Source organism: Macaca mulatta, chromosome 2 (assembly GCF_049350105.2).
Source record: "Macaca mulatta isolate MMU2019108-1 chromosome 2, T2T-MMU8v2.0, whole genome shotgun sequence".
Taxonomy (NCBI): Eukaryota; Metazoa; Chordata; class Mammalia; order Primates; family Cercopithecidae; genus Macaca; species Macaca mulatta.
Window position 1 is genome coordinate 118,075,763 of NC_133407.1, and position 20,304 is coordinate 118,096,066.

At 42.4% G+C, this 20,304-nt stretch overlaps 1 protein-coding gene across 5 annotated transcripts in view; it reads left to right on the forward strand.

Moving 5' to 3' along the window:
* The window catches only part of CACNA2D3 (calcium voltage-gated channel auxiliary subunit alpha2delta 3), a 941,064-nt gene that overhangs the window by 370,649 nt on the left and 550,111 nt on the right, over positions 1-20,304 (forward strand). For all 5 annotated transcript variants that reach the window (XM_015130679.3, XM_077993170.1, XM_015130680.3 and 2 more), the window contains exon 5: positions 6,263-6,425. In XM_015130679.3, coding sequence (XP_014986165.1) covers positions 6,263-6,425 — 163 coding nt within the window. The remainder of the gene's footprint in view (positions 1-6,262; positions 6,426-20,304) is intronic.

Below are 20,304 nucleotides of genomic sequence, written 5' to 3' on the forward strand. Positions count from 1 at the left end.
TTAGTACTTTGTAGTATACAGGCATTGCACATAGTTTAATATACACCTATTGTAGTTTAATTTATACCTATGTTATTCTATGTTATCGTAAATGCTATTATTTTCAACTTCAATTTCCAACTGTTTTATGTTAGTATGTTGAAATAAAATGGATTTTGTGTATTTATTTTGTATACTGTGAACTTGTTAACTCACTTTTAAGTTATATTATGTGAATTCCTTAGGATTTTCTATATAGACAAAATCTATATGGAAAAGTAAAGATAGGTTTTTATCCGTTTTCAATACCTATGGCTTTTATTTATTTATTTGTCTTACAGTATTTGCCAGGACCACCATTACAGTATTGAATAGAAGTGGTAAGACAACCTTGCCTTGCTCTGGATCTTAGGGAGAAAACATTCAGTGCCTCATTATCAGTATAATGTCAGATACAGGTTTTTTTGTAAATGCTTTTCATTAGGTTGAAGATATTTTTCCTTATTTCAAATTTCCTGAGGGTTTTTATGATTAACAAAAATTGAATTCTATCACATGCTTTTTCCTTATCTATTTGATATGATTTTTCTTCTTTGTTCTGTTGATGTGGTGAACTATGTTGATTAATCAAATATTAAACCAACCTGGAATTAATACCATGTGGTCATGATGTATTATCCTTTTATTTATAGGTGGATTTGATTTAAAATTTTGTTAAGATTTTTGTATCTAGGCTTATGAGGGATATTGGTGTATAGTTTTTTGCTTTTTGTTTTAATGTTCTTCTTTGGTTTGGTGTCAAGTTTAGGCTACCCTCATTAAATTAGATGGGAAGTATTCTCTCCTCTAATTTTCCAAAAGAGTCTATATAAAGATTGTTTTTATTTTTTTCTCATATATTTGATAGAATCCATCAGTTAAGGCATGTGAACCTAGCTAGAGTTATTTGTTTGTTTTATCATGGCTATTAATAGTGAAATATTTCTAGGACCAGTTATATTTTGTATTTCTTCTTGTGTCTGTTTTAATAATTTCTGTTTCCCAAGGAGTTTGACATTTAACCTACGATATTGAACTTATTGGCATAAAGTTGTTTGTAATATTCCTTTATCCTTTCATTGTCTGCAAGATCTAGAGTAATGTTTCCTCTTTCATCCCAGATACTGGTATTTTCTGCTTTCTTACTTTTTTTCTTAATCAGTCTAACTAGACTTTCATAATTTTGTTAATTATTTTAAAGAACTAAATTTTGGTATTATTTATTTTTTCCTGTTATTTGTTTTGTTTTAAATTTCTGTACTTACCTCTATTATTTTATTCCTTCTTTTAACATTGAGTTTCATTTATTCATCTTTTTAATACCTTGTTAAGGTAGAATCTTAAGGTAGACTATCTTGAAATTTTTTTCTTTTTATATTATAAGCTTTTAAATGTGTAACTTTTTCTCTAAGCTCTGCTTTAGCTGCATCTCACAAATATTGTATGTTGTTTTCATTATGCTTAATTTCAAAACATTTTCCAATTTCCCATGTCATTTTTTTCTTGACATATGTATTAATAAGCATTTTGTTTAATATCGACATCTTTAGACCATTTCCAGGTATCATCTTTTAATAAAATCTAGATATCAGTGATATTTTTCATATCAATATCATACATTGATTTCTAAATTTAGCCCATTATTATCAGAGAACATAATATGTGGATTTCAGTCATTTTAAAGTTATTGAGACTTATTTGATGGCCCAATATATGATCTAGAAAAGAATGTGTGCTCTGCAGTTGTTAGGTATGGAATTCTATAATTGTTAACTAGGTTAAGTTTGAAAGTAGTATTGCTACAGGACCAACCCCCAGTAAAATCCTGAGTGCTGAGTCTCTGTTAGACACCACTTCCAATGTTTTATTACAACTCATTACTAGAAGAATTAAGTATAATCTGTGTGATTGCACTGGGGCAGAACTCTTGGAAGCTTGCACCTGAATTCCTTAGGACTTTGCCTTATGTACCCCTTCCCTTTGTTAATTTTTATTTGGATCGTTGTACTATAATAATCTTTAAAAAGAACAAACTTTTGGTTTCATTGATTCTACTGATTTTCTGTTTTTAATTTCATTGGTTTCTGCTTTGCAAAATAAAAAATATACATTTTTTCTGCTTTAGATTTGATATGCTCTTCTTTTTCTAGTTTCCTAAAGTAGAAGCTTAGATGATTGCTTCTAGATCTTCTTTTCTCTTCTGATACATGTGTTCAGTGCTATAAATTTACCTGTGAGCTTTGCTTTTGCTACATCCCACACCTTTTGATAGGCTGTATTTTCATTTTAATTTTTAGAAAAATATCTTGAGAATTCTTTTGAAAGTATGTTGTCTAATCTCCAAATATTGTGGTATTTTTTTTCAGCTATCTTTTTTTTGTTATTGATTTCTAGTTTAATTTCATTGTAGTCTGAGAGCAGACACTGTATGATTTCCATTCTTTTAAGTTTGTGAAGATGTGTTTTAGGGCCCCTAATGTGGTCTATCTTGAATGTTCCCAGCAAGCATCTTTACATGCTTAAGAAGAATGTGTATTCTGCTCTTGCTGGATGAAGTATTCTGTAAATGTAAATTAGATCCAATTGATGGTGTTGTTCATTTCAACTATATTCTTACCAATGTTTTGTCTCCTGAGTCTGTCAATTACTGATACAGGGGCATATAAATCTTTAACTATGATAGCTAGTTCATCTGTTTCTCCTTGCAGTTATATCAGTCTTTGTTTCATGTATTTTAACACTCTGCTGTTAGATGCATACTACATTAAGGATTGCTTTGTCTTCTTAGAGAATTGACCTCTTTATCATTAAGTAATGCCTGCCCATCTTATTCCTTGATGATTTTCCCTGCTCTGAAGTCTTTTTTGTCTGAAATTAAACCAACTACCCTCACTTTCTTTTGATTAATGTTAGCATGGTATATCTTTCATCATCTCTTTACTTTTAATATGTCTATGTCTTTATGTTTAAAGTGGGCTTCTTATGGACAAAGTATAGTTAGATCTTGTATTTTAATCTACTCTGACAGCCCCTGTCTTTTGATTGACGTATTTATACCATGCACATTCAAGGTGATTATTGATGTAGTTGGATTTATATGTACCATATTTGTAACAGTTTTCTATTCACTACCCCAGGTCGCTCGCTCATGTGCTGTCTCTCCCTCCCTCCTTCCCTCCCCTACTCCCTCTCTCCCATCCATCCCTCCCTCCCTCCCTCCCTCCCATCCATCCCTCCCTCCCTCCCTCCCTCCCTCCCTCCCTCCCTCCCTCCCTCCCTCCCTCCCTCCCTCCCTCCCTTCCTTCCTTCCTTCCTTCCTTCCTTCCTTCCTTCCTTCCTTCCTTCCTTCCTTCCTTCCTTCCTTCCTTCCTTCCTTCCTTCCTTCCCTCTCTTACTTTTCTTTCTTCTACTCTTTTTCTGCCTTCTCTAGTTTTAATTGAACATATTATATGACTTAGTTTTCTCTCCTCTCTTAGCATATAAATTATGCTTCCTTTTACAGTTATTTCAGTAGTTGCCTTAAAGTTTGCAGTATGCATTTACAACTTATTTAAGTTCACTTCAAATAACTGTACACTACTTCGTGTGTAGTGCGGGTATCTTATAACTGAGTGTCTTGGCCCATTTGTGCTGCTACAACAGAATACCTGAGACTTTATAAATTCTTCTTAATTTATAAAGAAAAGAAATTTATTTTCTCTCAGTTCTGGAGGCTGGAAAGCCCAAAATCAAGGTGCTGGCGTGTTTGGTGTCTGGTGTGGGCTGCTCTGCTTCCAATATGGTGCACTGATACTGTATCCTCTTGAAGGGAAGAGTGTTGTTTCCTCACCTGGTAGAAGATAGAATGGCAAAAGGGACAGACCTTCTGTCTCAATCCCTTTTATAAGGACATCTAATCCTATTCATGAGGGAGGAGCCCTCATGGCCTATTCATCTCTTAATGACCACACCACTTACTATGGTCACATTGGAACACCTGAATTTTGGAGGGAACACATTCAAATCATAGTACAGAGTATTCCATATTCCTCCCTCCAGATTCTTATAACACTGCTATTACTCATTTCACTTGTCCATAGACAGTAATGTATTGAACAAGCTGTTATATGTTAGATTAGTTAAGAATAGCAAAATATCTACCTTCATTTATTCCTGCTCTAACACTTTTTTTTTTTTTAATATAAGACACGTCTCACTCTGTCACCCAGGCTAGAGGGCATTGGCATAACAATCATGACTCAGGCTCTAGTGATCCTCCTGGTTCAGCCTGCTAAGTAGCTGGGACTACAGGCAGGTGCCACCACGCCCGACTAATTTGCCCGACTAATTTTTTTTTTTTTTTTTGTAGAGACAGAGTTTTACCATGTTGCCCAGGCTGTTCTCGAACTCCTGGGCTCAAGCAATCCTCCTGCCTTGGTTTCCCAAAGTTCTGGGATTACAAGTGTGAGCCACTGTGCCTGGCCAAACACTTCCTTTCTTATTGCAGATGACAATTTCTAAACTATATCATTTTCCTTCCTTCTTAAGAACCTTTAATAATTCTTGCAAGGCAAGTCTACTGGCAACAGATTCCTTCATTTTTGTTTGCCTGAGAAGGTCTTTATTTCTCCTTTACTTGTGAAGGGTAATTTCATGGGATACAGAATTCTAGGTCGATGGTTCTTTCTGTGAACACTTTTTAAGTGTTTCACTCCATTCTCTTCTTGCCTGCATGGCTTCTGAAGAGAAGGCTGATGTAATCATTATCCCTGTTCCCCTACGGGTAAGACTATCCCACCCTCTGTCTGGTTTCTTTCAAGATTTTCTCTTTTTCTTTGATTTTATACAGTTTGAATATGATATGTGTAGATGTAAATCTTTGTAATATTAATTGCGTTCAGTATTCTCTGAACTTCCTTGATCTGTAGCTTGATTTTTATCATTAATTTTGGAAAATACTCAGCCATTATTATTTCAAATATTTCAGTTTCCATTCTTCTCAGTCTGGTATCCCATTACACATATGTTACACCTTTTGTGATTGTCTCACAATTCTTGGATATTCTGTTCCCTTTGTATTTTCTCTTCTTTTTGCGTTTCTTTTTGGGGAGTTTCTTTTGACACATCTTCATCCTCTGTGATTATTTCCTTCACTGTGTCCAGTCTACTAATGAACCAGCAAAGGTATTCTTCATTTCTGTTATAACATTTTTGATTTCTAGCATTTCACATTGATTCTTTCATAGAATATCCACCTCCCTGCTTATATTACCCATCTGTTCTTGCATGTTATCCACTTTTTCCATTAGCCTCTGGAGCATATTAATTGTAGTTATTTTAAGGTTCTGCTCTGTTAATTCCACCCACACCTGCCATCGGCCATCTCATGCAGTAGATTTAAGCACAGACTCAAGATAGATTACCTGTATTTGAATTCTGGCTCTCCTTATCAGCTGTGTGATTTTTTTGCAGGATGCATAAATTCTCTATTCCTAAGCGTCCTCATTTGTGAAGTAGGTATACTCATAAAATCCACCTCATAACATTGTTAGGTGAATCAAATGAGTTAACACATGAAAAGCACTTAGAGTAATTTCTGACACAAAGTAAGCCTTCTGTATATGTGAGATGATGATCATATAGCCTTTTGTAAATCATGCCAGCACACTCCCATTTGAGGGCTTTCTCCTTGCTGTTCTTTCTTGGATGCTTCCCTGATGCTCACACCACTGGATTTCTCCCCTCGTTTAATCTCTATGTGAGTGTTGCCGTTGCAGTGAGACCTTCCCAAATGCCATGTATAAACACACAGTCCTTCTGAAGCTGCTAATCCCCTTAACCTGCTGTATTATTTTTCCAAAGCAAGCGTGATGATCTGACATATATTTACCTGTTTTTTTTTTTTTGTTGATTTTCAGCCTCCTTCAACTTGATATAGGCTGCATAAAGTCAGGGTCTCTCTTCAAAATTTAAAGAATTAAAACGTTTTTAGGGCAGTTTTCTCTATATGCACATAAGGAAGTACTGTGTTGCCCCTTGACATTTATGTTTTCTAGGAATATTTAGTGACATTGGAAAATATTTATATAATGCTATCTCACCTATGCAAAAGCAGCCGTGGACAGTACATAAGACATAAAAAGATTATGTGAGCAGGTCAGGGTCCACAGTGTAGGGGATGGCACATGGCCTGTGCCCAGGTCTAAGTGAGTTCACAGCCCTCTTCCCTAAGCCACATGTAATGTTTGTTGACTTTGTCTTTCAGTATGAATACTTCAATGCTGTGCTGATAAATGAAAGGGACAAAGACGGGAATTTTTTGGAGCTGGGAAAGGAATTCATCTTAGCCCCAAATGACCATTTTAATAATTTGCCTGTGAACATCAGTCTAAGTGACGTCCAAGTACCAACGAACATGTACAACAAAGGTAAGACTCCCAGCCGCTGCTCCTTTTAGAAGGTGAAGAGTCAGGGGGTTGAGAAGCAGGGGCTGACTGGTTTGGGATATAGTTTTGTTTTGTTTCGTTTTTTTTGAAAAGCACAGTTATAAGCTGAGTGTGTCAGGTATCAGCTGGAGAGGTGAAGCATGTACCTGTTCTGCCTGGAACTTCTGGGCTTGCTGTTTCTCTGGCTGGTTGTTTACATCAGGCTCTCTAACATGTAGTCCAGGGGTTGGCAGTTTCTATAAAGGACCAGATAGTAAATATCTTAGGCTTTACCAGCCATAGAGTCTGTGTTGCAACTACTCAGCTCTGCTGTTCAGGCACAAAAGCAGCCAAATGTAAATTGTGGGCATGACTGTGTTCCAGTAAAATTTATCTACAAAAATACATGGCTGGATGTAACCTGCAGGCTGTAGTCTGCTGACCCCTGATGTGGTGCCTTTGTTTTCTTCTTCCAATTTGTGGAATGGCATTTAAGGACTGGAGAGCTCCTAGGGGTGCAATGGAAACAGCTGCGGTCTTTTCTCAGAGTATAAGGCAACATGGACCTTAAGAGAATTCCTTATGTCCAGGCTTGTGTGCCTCAAATCCAGTCTTCACATAAACTCTAGAGTTTATTTTTCCCGAAGTTCCCGTCTGCTGATTCCAGTTGGGATTACAGTGGCCAAGGACAGGGCTCTGACATCGGATGGACTCTGGTCAGACAGTGTGTTCTACTTTCTGACTGTGACCTTGGGCATATCACCCCATCTTTTTAGGTCTGAATTTTCTCATCTTACGATGTGAATCATAATCATATCTACCTCATGGGGGTGGTTGTGAGGGCTGAATGGGATGACGTTTATAAAGGGTTTAAGTTGTTTTCAGCATCTTTATCCTATTGTTATTGAGTAGTAGTTTGCTGTGCTTGTTCATACCTAAAAACCTTCTAAACAAAGAACTATCCTCCTAGAAAAATAAGCCAGAGTGTCATGGGATCTTCAAAGTAAAAAATGTGCCACATTGTTTCCCATCAAGGTTTCAAAGATACCAGGGGCCAGTTTCTGTCACAGCATCCAGTTTCCAGATCATACACAAGAGCTCAGTAGTCAAGAGCAAGGACTATGGGTTTAAGTACTGTTCTTCCTCTTGTGGGCTGTGTGATCTTAAGCAAGCAACTTTGCCTTTCTGAACCTCAGTTTCCCTATTTGTGAAATAGGGATAATGATACAGCCTCCCTCAGAGGGTTAGTGAGAGGATATGAAATGATGTATGTATAGCCCTTAATACAGCAGTACCATACAGAAAGTGCACAGTGCATTTTAGCTGTCGTTGTTTTTATTGGAAAATAACATGAATACCAATTGCACTTCTGAAATGTTCTAAGTCACTATTTAAGGAGCTGGTCAGTGATTAAAGAGATTCCAACTAACTGTCTCTGAAACGTTTTTTCTATGTGTGTTCTTTGTGGTTGGATACCTAATGTCTCCTTTCCCTGGTTTACCTGTTATCCATCCTCATGAGTCAGTGGAGGCAGTACCCCATTCATTAACTGTTCTGATAGTTACTGGGGATACCAAGGTGAATCAGATGCAACCCCTCCCTCAAGGGGTTCACAGTTCATTTGGGGAACAGACAAATAATGAGATAATTAGAACACAGTGTATCACATATTGGCCATAGTGTGGACAGCTAGGGGGCAGTGGGAGTGCCAAGGATGGGACCTGTCTACTTGTTCACATGGGCAGGACCACAGTTCATCTTTTTTTCTTTTTTCCTCTTAGAGAAAGTGATGCCAATCTAAATAAATCCCAGAGGGCTCTGGACTGGGGCATATCCTCTACCCTACTCTTTACTTTGGACTCTTCCTTAGAAACAAATGGAACCAAGACATAGAGGGCTGAGCTCAGCTTCGTTCAGTGGAGTTTAGTTCTCCAGAATGATCCTGTCACCAGATGAAATCCTAAATGAAACTGTCCCTTTTTGTGCAATGTGGCCAGAAGAAAGCCATCTTCTTGGCATTAAATATATTCCCAATTGAAGATGAAAAATTAACACGATTTTACAGAGCAATTTCAGACATAAAACAATTCAGAATGATCTTTTAGAATATGACAGCTGCTTCGAGGTTGCTTGAGCCATTAACACCATTATAGAGATTGAATTGCACCTCTAGCTTTCAAGGCTTAATTGTGCCTTTAATGGTAGTAACACGTAAGGGACCTGCACCACCGCTGATCACACACGCTATAGAATCATGCTTATAATGATCCCTAGACAGAATCTTCAGAGATAGTCAGATTTCTTGAGCCATGGGAGATAGATAATGATATTCAAAGTCATCCTCAGCAGCCCTCCTGGGATCTGCCCATCACCTCTGCCCAGTCCACTGTCACCCAGCCAGGCTGCAGGGCATGGACCAGGCCAGGTGTTCTCTCTTGTCTCAGCCAGGCAGTGAATCACTGCCCAAGGGCAGAGGAGAGGCAGGGATTTCAGGCAAATTCCTGTCTCCACTCTACCTAATTCAAACCAGCTCCTAACAGCCTTTTCTTTCTTTTCAAGCTGCAGAAATATATTTTATGTTTAGAAGGCCCTCCAGCTCAGATCTAGTTATTGATGACATGTACTCAAAACAAATGCTCGGAGATTGGTCACTGGCTGTGCTGTTTTTGGGTTAGAAATCTTACCCCCAACAAAGAAAACCAATACGAGGTCATTCTCTCCTTGCTGCTTGGACTTCTGTGGGCATATACAAAGTGGTTTGATACTTGCCTAGAAGCTTCTGTGATCTATGTTCTGGGGTGTCATTTTTAGTCCTAGATGAAGCTAGCTGGTAAACTCTGTTTTCTACACTCTGCTTTCTGCCTCCGTGGACGGGCCTGGCAACTAGGCAGCTCAGCCAGGTTCGTGCTTTCCTCTTTGGCTGAGGTGCCTTTCTCTTGAGCACTGAAAGAGACTGCAGCTTCGAAGTTGGTGATGTGGGCAAGCTGTGCCCAGGGGAACTCAAAGAGGCATATTCATAGAGTCTTTAGAAATGCATCTCAGGGCCCTCAGGGTGCCTGATGCAGCAGCTTTTTTTTATGAAACTGCTTCAGCAGATGTTTGCTGAGTGGCTGCTCTGGCATCCCCAGCCTGTGAGTCTTACTATTTCAGAGACTTTGAAGATGAATGGCTGATACCTTTAGAGCCGTAAATGACTCTATATCCTCTATGAGTAAAGCAAGAGGCAGGATGCTTTTGTGAGAACTGCTGATGATCTGGCAGAGAATTCAGATAAAGCTGAACTCTTTTAAGGACTTTCTCGACCAAAGTGCTATAAATTTTATATATATATACACACACACATTATACACACACACACACACACACACACACACGTACAAGTACATATACACATACACCTCATATGTATGTGCATGTTTCTCTATATGGGCAGGTCTGTGCATGTGTGTTTGTAAATATGTGAATGTGTGTGAAAGAAAATGCTGTGCTCTGAACCTATTCCTTCATTTCCACTTTCCACCTCTGTCCACCCAGGTGAGACCCCGCTTTTGTTCACTGAACACACCTTCCTCTTTCTTCCATTGTATTTTATTTCACTGTTTTTATTCCTATTATCCCTGTCCCTCCTTTCCTGCTTGTCCTAATGCCCATTCTTAGAAACCAGCTCAAATATAACCTCCTTAATTCCTTTTGTCCTGTGTGATGGAAGTGACTTTTGTTTATTCCTCTGCTCTAGCATGGCACTGTTCTGTGAACGCAGAACATGCAGTCTTTCTTTCTCTACTTCAGGTTCTCTGAGGGCAGAGGACCCTGCACACGCAGCCTTGGGCCCCCTTTATCCCTGCCCTCGCTCTTTACAGATGAGTTTTTCCCAGATGTTGGTTGGCGTGGAGACCGCTGGCGCCTGTGCCTCCTGAGCTAGGAGACGTCATCCAGGACTGTGGTGTTTTCATGGTTCTTATAAGCAACAGAAACAGAACCTGGCTGGTGTAAATAGCAAAGAAACTTTTTGAGAGGAGACTGGGTGGCCCACAGAGTCTTCAGGAAAGCTAGAGAATAAGGCCTGGAAACGTCTGGGAATGGAGGGAGACTGGAGCTAGAGTCACACCCAGATCCAACCTGACAAGCACCCACTGCCCCCAGGGTTGCCCCACTCTCACATCTGTGACTGCATACAATACCTGTGCCTCATTTTCCTCATCCATAAGCTGGAGATGACAATCATAGTGAGTTGCCTCGGGGGTTGTGCTGAGGATTAAACACTTAGAGGGGTGCATGGCACATGGTGTCCATCCAGGACTCAAGTGCTGTGATCTGAATGTTTGTGTCCTTCCAAAATTTGTATGTTAAAACCTAATCACCCAGGTAATGGCATTAGAAGGGGGGCCATTAGCAGGTGAGTAGGTACTGTAACTCCAAGACTGAGGGAACTTGTTGTCCAAGTGGGCTGTGGAGTGGGGCAAGTTGGGCAGATCCCAGCTGAAGTGGCAGCAGCAGTGGGAACAACTGCTCCTTTGTGGAAGTCAGAAAGGCAGTTATGGAGTCTGGGAGGGCTGGCCAGGTGGTGAGAGGCTGAGAGGCTGTGAAAGCCATCAGGTGGTCATGAACATGACAGTGACAGGTAAAATATGGCTGACAGCTTTGCCAGGAAGAGAGCCACTGAAGAATACTGTTTCCCAGTCACACTGAAGAAGAGGGAGAGGGAGGAGGCATCCAGGGCCTGGTTTGGAGAAAATCCAGAGAAGAATGGCACACGGGCCAAGACTGGATGGCTAACGTGAGAGTCCTTGGGCCTGGGGCCCTAGAGAGCAAGCTCCAGTGAGCATATCAGCCCCATGAAGGTGGGAACACCAGCATGATACCCAGCACGTGGTAGATGCTCCATAAATGCTTGTTGCAAGGTAAGGTAATGAATATAGGTTACAATTGAAACACTCTTTTCACTTTATTCTTGCACAGAGGAAGAAAAGACATAGGAAGTAACCCAATCTCAATTCCTCTTCTTCCTCCAGTAACGGAGGACATCCGGGAGAAGTAGGCTGAAGTGGCAGAGGTGAAGAGTAGATGTGAATTACAGGACACAGGCTAGACCACTCCTTCATCCTTTAGACTACCCCAGCAGGGCGCCCAGTCAGGCTGGGAAAACTGGGCTGCACAGCTACACTGTGCTCAGGGTCCAGCCCCTGAAAATGTAAAGAGCTCCAGGAAAGGGAAGACCTGTAACCACCACTGCAGAGCATGAGAAATCAATCTGTCTGTTACAATCCAGTAGGTTCTTCTAAAAAGCCCAAGAAAAGAGCAAAAGTCTGTCCTGGCTAACCCGGTGAAACCCCGTCTCTACTAAAAAAATACAAAAAACTAGCCGGGCGAGGTGGCGGGCGCCTGTAGTCCCAGCTACTCGGGAGGCTGAGGCAGGAGAATGGCGTGAACCCGGGAGGCGGAGCTTGCAGTGAGCTGAGATCCGGCCACTGCACTCCAGCCTGGGCGACAGAGCGAGACTCCGTCTCAAAAAAAAAAAAAAAAAAAAAAGAGCAAAAGTCTGATGAGATGGGATTGGGTCCCCTGCTTAGGAGCAGAGTATACAGGCTGCTGGAGGGATGGGCAGGGTTGCTGAATTTGGATTTGTCAGATGTCTCAACCTATTTTTCAAATGTTGAGCTTGATAAAACACAAAATGCATTTTGCCAAGCACTTTTCCCCTTAATTACATGTGTATATTTTAAGGGAAATTTAATCCATATGTTTCTGATTCGTTTACACGGAAATGATTAAAATGTTGTTTTCCAAGAGCTATTTGATGTGCAAGAAGGCTCACAAACCTTATAAAAAGCTGTTTAAAATTTTTTCCTTTCCCTTTGTTTCTTTTCCCTTCACGTGTGTGTGTGTGTGTGTGTGTGTGTGTGTGTGTGTGTGTGTTTGAGAGAGAGGGAGAGAGAGAGCACACGCACATAAGTGAACAAGACTGACTGACCCCAGGATGTCAGAAACAAATTCCAACTCGAAATGGATTTTCTTCTTGGGATTCTGAACTGAAGCATTTGGATTAGGCTCCAATCTTGCTTCCTTGTTGTCTCCCAGCCCTAATGGAATGTGATGGTGATGTGGCCATAACTTGGTATTGGGAGTCAAGATCAGAGGAATTACGCCAGAGCACATTGCTCCGGACCTGGAGAAATAACACTCAAGAACCTCCTCCTGCATGGTTTGTTGGTACCTACAGTCCTCAGCAAGGCCCCGGAAACTTTCCCAAGATGTAGTTTGGATTCCAGGAACCCCTGTTACAGCATATGATCATAATGGGACTGAGGCATTTGGTAAGAAACATACAGGATCGTGCCACTGAAGTAACTCCACAGCTGTCATCCCAAACTACTCATAGTTTTTCTCTTCTAGTTTGGAAATTATATTTTTATATTGCAAAATAACTATCCCTGACTTAAAATTCACAAGTTAAGTGGCTGAGTTCAAATTCTATTGGCAATGCCTCCATACTTCTGCATGTGTATGTGGCACACATGCACATAAACATAGGTCTGCAGAGATGTATATGTGTGTATGTATAGGTTTGTGTCTGTATTTTCTCAGAAGTTGTGTTAGTAGAAGGAAGGTGTGATGTGGCCCTTTGTGGCCCCTCAGTCCTACACTTAGGCTTATGTTTAGCCTGGAAGTTGCGCTTGATGAATGAGTAGGTGGATGGATGGATGGATAAATGGTTGGATGGATGAATAGATGGATGGATACATGAATAGGTAGATGGATGGATGGATGGATGGATGAATGGATGGATGAGTGGATGAGGGGTGGATGGGTGAGTAGATGGATGGATGGATGGATGGTTAGATGAGTGGATTAGTTACCAATAACCATGCTCTGCAGTGAGGACTTTCAGTGCATTATCTCATTGACAGTGACCCCATGTGTTATAGGCAGCAGTGGAGACCACCATTCTCCAAGGCAATTCTTCCACAGCCTCTATTCTAGAGTCAGGTCCAGGGAAGTTACCTGGGGCAAAGCTCAAAGGCATCACTTTAGGTACAGGTGATTCTTTCCCAAAATCCAAGTGAGAAAAGAGTTGATGCTTCCTGCCTAAGGCTCTCTGAAACACTGTTCCTGCCTTCTGGTCCCCTTTTCACCTGGGCCACTGTCCTGTGCCATCCCCATCATCTCTGTTCTTGTCTACCATGGGGCTCTTCCAAGATCTATCAAGGAGTCTTTGGAGAGTGACAGGCCTGCACTTGCATCCAATGCTATGAGTATCAAAGTGGTGGACTAGAAAGAGCATTTCACACTTGGGGCCTCTGTTTCTTCGTCTGTAAGATGTAAATTGTCATTTTGAGCATTAAAGAAAGTGAAGGTGCAGCATCCAGCAGAACACCTGGCACACGGAGGCATTTGATACATATTGATTCCTCACACAGACTCAGCTCCCAGCAAACCAGATGGATTACCCTCACTGCCCTGCCAAAAACATGCAGGGGATGCTCATCCCCAAGCCCAGACCCCTTCCCTTCAGCCCTGTTTGTAGAGTGAAGTGCAAACACGCTTGCAAACCAGCTCTGGTTTACTGCTCTCTTGTCCTGGCTACCCTGTTCCCCCTCTTCCTGGCCATGCTAGACCCCAGGACTCCAGACTCTCTGAAGACCTTTGCTTAGGCTCTGACCTCCTGCTGAGGGTACTGTCCTTTCTCCATTCTGGAAAGATCTGTCCTTTCCCGAGAGCCCAGCTCCACAGCTACTGTGCCTTTCCCTCTGGCCCTAGACCTCCTCTCCAGAACCATCCTCTGCCCCCTCATTTATGCCCCCCTGTGAGGGTGTTGTCTCTCCTTCTGTTAGATTATTCATCACATTGTTCAGCAGTTTCTTTTTCACTGCACTCTCCTGCCTTGAACTTAGGGGCAAGGGCTGTGTTTTTTTCATTCCCTTGGGACCATAGCAGAGAACCTGGAATAGAAAAGTGCTTCCAAGGATGTCGTTGAATTGAGCTGAATCCCCTTATTATAGGCCATCACAAATGGTTGTTTTAGCTGCGTGTTGGTTCTGTCAACTCTTCTTGTATTTAAATTTTGATTCTTGTTTGTTTCTGAAGACAGTAATTTTAGATGTATACCTGATGAAGTAATTATTTTCAGGATCTTCTAATGTGTTTGTATTTTTAATCTCTTTTTTCAAAGGAATGGGAATCCAGATGGAGTCTTGCAGTTGGATAGGAGCTGCACCTAGGCTAGAGAAATTCTGAAAGGTGGTGCCAGGAGCAGTAAAGGACAATGGGAGAGCAGGAATGATTACTAATAGTGTTTTATTTCACCCTGGTGCCCTGACATTTGTGAAAGGTCACAGTAGTAGTAGGGAGCTGGAGTTTGTAGGTGATTTATTTAAAAAAAAATGGCTTGGAGAGGTTTCAAGGTCATTTCTATGATAACTTCACGATCAAGCACTTGCTTTCTGTGTTTTGTCTGGGAAGGAGAAGGGTGGAGCCACCTTCAGCACCTTGAAAATTGCAGCAGCAAGTGTTGCAGCCTGTGGTGGCAGTCAAGTGTGTTCCAGTGGGTGAAAGAGATTAAGAGCCACTGTCCCTGGGCTGACTCAGTTAGTTATATATGCCACAGGTCCTCCTGTTTGAGAAGGGGATTGCCTTGCTGAGGGAAATGCAGGCTAGACTTCCAGGATTTATGAAGCACAGTAGAGACCAGTAAATGGTCTCAGGTGGCTCCCAGGCCTCCTCAGGAATGCTAGCCAGGTGCCCTGGCCAGCCATTGGGCTTGCTCGGGGTGTGTGGTATGAGTGTCAATATAATATATTCTTGCTGCCTCCATGCTGACCTTACTCCCACAAAAGGTTCAGACCATGCTTCTTGCTTATCTGTGCAAAGATAATGATAGCACCTATCTCGTGGGGGCTTTGTGAAGATAAAATGAAACAATGGCTGTTAAGCATTTCAGACTACTATGTAACAAAGGTTTACTGAGAGCCTCAATTGTTAGTATTGTTATAAGAATGATGATAGTGACACTGGGTCCCTCACAGTGGCATGGCTTATGCCTGGGAATATCTCTGATCCTGAGCCAGGTAGCCTTCCTTTTTCTCCTGCACCTTGGAAACCCTTTTATTCATGGCAGTTGTACGTCAAGAAATTCAGTGAAGAGAGGACAATGTGGAGGTAGAGTTGCGGGGTCAGGGGCGCACAAGCACCCTGGCGGGTGGCTCAGTCTTTGATACCTGTACCTGCTCTCCACCCACCTGCTCATCATGCACAGATGTGGTGAACCTCTGTGTGTCCATGTCCTACTTCTTGGGTGACTTTGCTCCCAGGAAGCTTGGTGTCTGTGTCAATGAAAGGCTGTAGGGCTTTGTATTAGTCCATTTTCACACTGCTGATAAAGACATACCTGAGACTGGGAAGAAAAAGAGATTTAATGGACTTATAGTTCCCCATGGCTAGGGAGGCCTCACAATCATGGCGGAAGGCAAGGAGGAGCAAGTCACATCTTACATGGATGGCAGCAGGCAAAGAGAGAGCTTGTGCAGGGAAACTCCTCCTTATAAAACTGTCAGATCTCATGAGAGTTATTCACTATCACGAGTACAGCATGGGAAAAACCTGCCCCATGATTCACTTACCTCCCTCCAGGTCCCTCCCACAACATGTGGGAATTCAAGATGAGATTTGGGTGGGGACACAGCTAAACCATATCAGACTTCAAGTAATGCTGTGCTTTCCTTTTGTTGGGGACTCTTAGAAGGACCTGGGGGCCCTCAGCTGTTTCGAAGCAATAGCTTCCAGGGACATAAAGACAATCTTTTCATTTTTTACACTATTTTATTCTTCCCAAATCCAAGCTGACGGAAACTTCTGTCCAGAGCACACTATCTACTCGTTGACCTTAGAGACACTCACCTGTGTGTTAGTCAACTGATGCCTCCATCAGTTTCTTTTCCTTCAGGTAACATTTTTATGGTGCTTACTATGTTCCAGGCACAATATGATCTCATACAATGCAATCCTACCCACAACTCATTGAAGCAGGAACCATTATTAATTCCCACTTTAGAGGTGAGAAAACTGAGGCTTAGGGACTTGCTCAGAATCACTTGGCTAGCAAAGTGGGCAATCAGCATGCAAGCCCAATGCTTTGGCTTTAGAAGCACCCAGGCTCCACACTGCCTCTCTATACTGTGCATCTCCACCATCCTGATGGCTGAGTTTTCAGCTAGCTATGTCATGCCTGTTTTTTGTTTTGTTTTGTTTTTTGTTTGTTTGTTTGTTTTGAGATAGAGTCTTGCTCTGTCACCTATGCTGGAGTGCAGTGGTGCAATCTCAGGTCATTGCAACCTCTGCCTTCCAGGTTCAAGCTATTCTACTGCCTCAGCCTCCAAAGTAGCTGGGTTTACAGGTGCGCATCACCACGCCCAGCTAAATTTTGTATTTTTAGTACACCATGTTGGCCAGGCTGGTCTCGATCTCCTGACCTCAAGTGATCCACCCGCCTTGGACTCCCAAAGTGCTGAGATTACAGGCGTGAGCCACCACACCCAGCCATCATGCCTGTTTATATGCACACTTTATATGTGCGGCAAGTGGAAGGCCCTGTTTTTGTCAAATTGTGCTATTTTCATCTAAGCATATGAAAATCCATCATAAATGAAAACTAGTCTTATTTTACATAAACACTTCCAATTTCTTCCCTTTATGAAAATAATGTTGCAGCAAAGAGTCGTTTTAAAAATGGGAGGCAAATTCTGCATCAGAATGCCAATGGATACCAACTGCTCACACATAGGGGATATTTCTGTTGGGAATGAGACAGTTCCACATTTAATCCTGCAAACTTGCCATACCAAAATATGTCTAAGAGAAGTGAGTAAGGAGGTGATGATGATTCAGAATGCAAAAAGGCTCTTCTCCTTGCCAGAAAGTTCACTGCAGCGTGTTTAGGAGAAGTGAATTCCTCCACTGTAGCAACTGGAATGGCATTTGCAAAGCTGGGTTCTGTGGGACCCTGCCACCTTCTATTGATTTAATAAATATTCGTGGAGCACCTCTAGCATGCCAGACGCTGCATGGGTGTGAGCAGGTGAGGTGAGAGATGAGCAGACTCTGCCCATGCTCTGTTGGAGGTTATTGGTCAGTGGGAAGGCTGGCAGGAAGTCAGCACACAGCTGGGCATATGATGTACCCGGAGAAAATGCTGTGGAGGAAAGGGTTGTGGTACAGTAAGAGTGTATCTCACAGCAGCTCAGCCTGGGCTGAACTGGAAGGTGGAGGTGGCCATGGGCAGAGGACATTTGGCTCTGCTGCCATCTGAAGGATGGGTAGGAAATAATTTAGCTAGGAGCTGGGGTGGGGTGAGAGGTGGAGAACATTGCAATGGGAGAGAACACACCACACAAGCTATTGGTAAGTAGTCCTTCACAAAATGTTTTGGGATGAAATAAGGGAGGGTGGTGCCTTGAAGAATCTACCACTCATGGCATTCCACTATGTGCCTGAGATGTTCAAGGAATATGAATTTCCACTGTAGAAAAAGCCGTTCATTTGGATGCATCAGCTTTTCGCTCTTATTTGATTATGGCATCCTTTTTATCATGGAACGTCTCAGAAGGTATGGGTGTTTCCTAGGACCAAGAGATTCTGCTGAGCTGGAACTCCCTGTGCTCAAGAGAAAGGTACCAAAGGTGCCCAGAAAGTGACAAAGATGCAGAAGAAAATGCATAGTAAAATCCGTGTGAGTGTGTGTGTGTGTGTGTGTGTGTGTGTGTGTGTGTGAGAGAGAGAGAGAGAGAGAGAGAGAGAGAGAGAGAGGATATAAGTGGTTGTATATGCAGAAGATTTCTGGAGAGATGTTCAGGAAATTAATAGTGCTGACTCTCCACTTTCTACCCTTCTGTTCAGTTTGAATATTTTATGAGGAACATGTGCTGCTTTTTTAGTAGTTGAAAATGAAAGAGCTAAAGAAGTTGAGTTACAGAGCTACCCATCTGCAGGTTAATTGTTCAGAGGACACAGCTATCTGATAAAAGGAAATACATCTACATGTATATTGTTACTTGTTTCCCAGGTGCTAGCTTTATCTGCTTTGTGGTGAAAATGGCCAACAGTGGTTTTGTTAGAGGTAGGAGAACGCCCAAGTAAGTTGTTTCTGGCAGTCAGTGCAGATGCTACCTTTGCAGGAGATTGTGTTAAGTATCATACTGTGTCCTTATGGTGGCAGTAGTTATTTTAAGATGAATGATGTTGGCCTGGGAAAAGAGAAATAGTTTCCCTCTAAAATGATTCTGTGATACTCTAATCATCCGCTGATGGGTGCCACAGACATGGGAATGCCCTGCCTCAAATATGAAGAACATTCTGCACTTGGGAAAAAGATATGTCAGTGCTTCCAAGGGTCACACTGGAAACTGGGATTAGAAGTGAGATTTTCTTGTCTCAGGAAGTGACTGTGCAGTCCCATTTGTTCTCTCACTGACATAACAGAGAACTTTCAAGAGGACTTTGTGAAGCGCCTGTCCCTGGACTTCAGTGGACCCTTGAGACAGGAGAGAGGGGCTTGATGGAGACCCAGGGCTAAGTTGCCAAGAAGAGTGCAGCAGCCAGTTTCCTCTGCTTAGTCCCATTGTTGAAGGCCACATCCTGGAGCCTGACTTGCATCAGGGACATGCGTCATTGGGGGTCTCGGCCAGGGGTTCTTTGTAGGCCATCTTCACTACCTGATGAATGCCTGGCAACAGCACAGGTGGACTTTGGGGGTAAGGCACCCTCTCTTAGGGATGTTCTCTGCGCAGGACCACCAGTTCCTTAAGATGACATTTGAAAGTTCACACCTCAGATAGGTGGGTTTCTAGTATAAATGACTTGATGGCCTTTCTTATTTCTGAAGACATCACAGGCTGCCCTGTGTGGCAGTGCCATTTCATCATCTCCAAAGTGCCACCGTCTGAACTCTCCCTTCATTCTTAAGTGACAGAGGTATTTCTGTACATTTCTGATGTTTTTCTTTTTTCCACCCTCACTTCATGGTGGTAGTTGAGTAGTTTCTACTTCAACAACTGCTGCCGTGCTGTTTCATGCCCACACATGTAGATATTTGCATGTCTCCGCAGGCATAGAGATGCAACACGCTGTCACTTTACCGTCTGGCAGGTGGACTAATCCACATCTTAGAGATCAGTAAAATGGCCTAGAGAGATTGAGGGTGCATAACTCTCAGACTAGAGGTAAAAGTCTCTGGGTTCCAAGTCTGGTTGCCCACTAGTACTTTGAAGCAGAGCCGCAGCGGTTGAATCCACGTGGCCACATCTTTACCCGTGTCTACTTTATTCAAGTCCCAGGCTGGATGTGGGGAAATTGGATCAAACCTGAGTTTCAGAGACTTTTCTGGGGTAGGGTAGGTTTTCATGTTCTCTACTCACTGCTATCAAAGGCAGAGTGAGAGGAGGGGAATTAGCAGAACAAAGTGCACCTGAAACCCAGATGAAGAGATGCTGAAGGGCTGTCTGTTGGGGCTCCAGGCTCAGGACCAGTCGGGGCACCTGTGATAGACCGGCACTAGCGAGATAGTGGAAGGTTCCCCCTGCAGGAGTGGGAGCCCCAGAAAAGGCGGAATTGGGTGGTGGTGATTTGCTTTTTCACAAACCACTTTACAGGAGTCCCTTCTAAGGATCACACGGAATTGGGTGGTGGTGATTTGCTTTTCCACAAACCACCTTACAGATGAGAAGACTGAGGCTCAACAAGGTTAGTTACTTCTCCAAGTGTGAATTTGGATCCAGGTCTGCCTGTCTGTCGTCCTAGCTGCTTTGCTTAGTGAGCAAGAAGCGACTCCCCTTGAGCAGTTGCTTGGCAGAAGCCCAGCCCCGAGGCTGTTCCTCACTGATGAAGAGGAAAG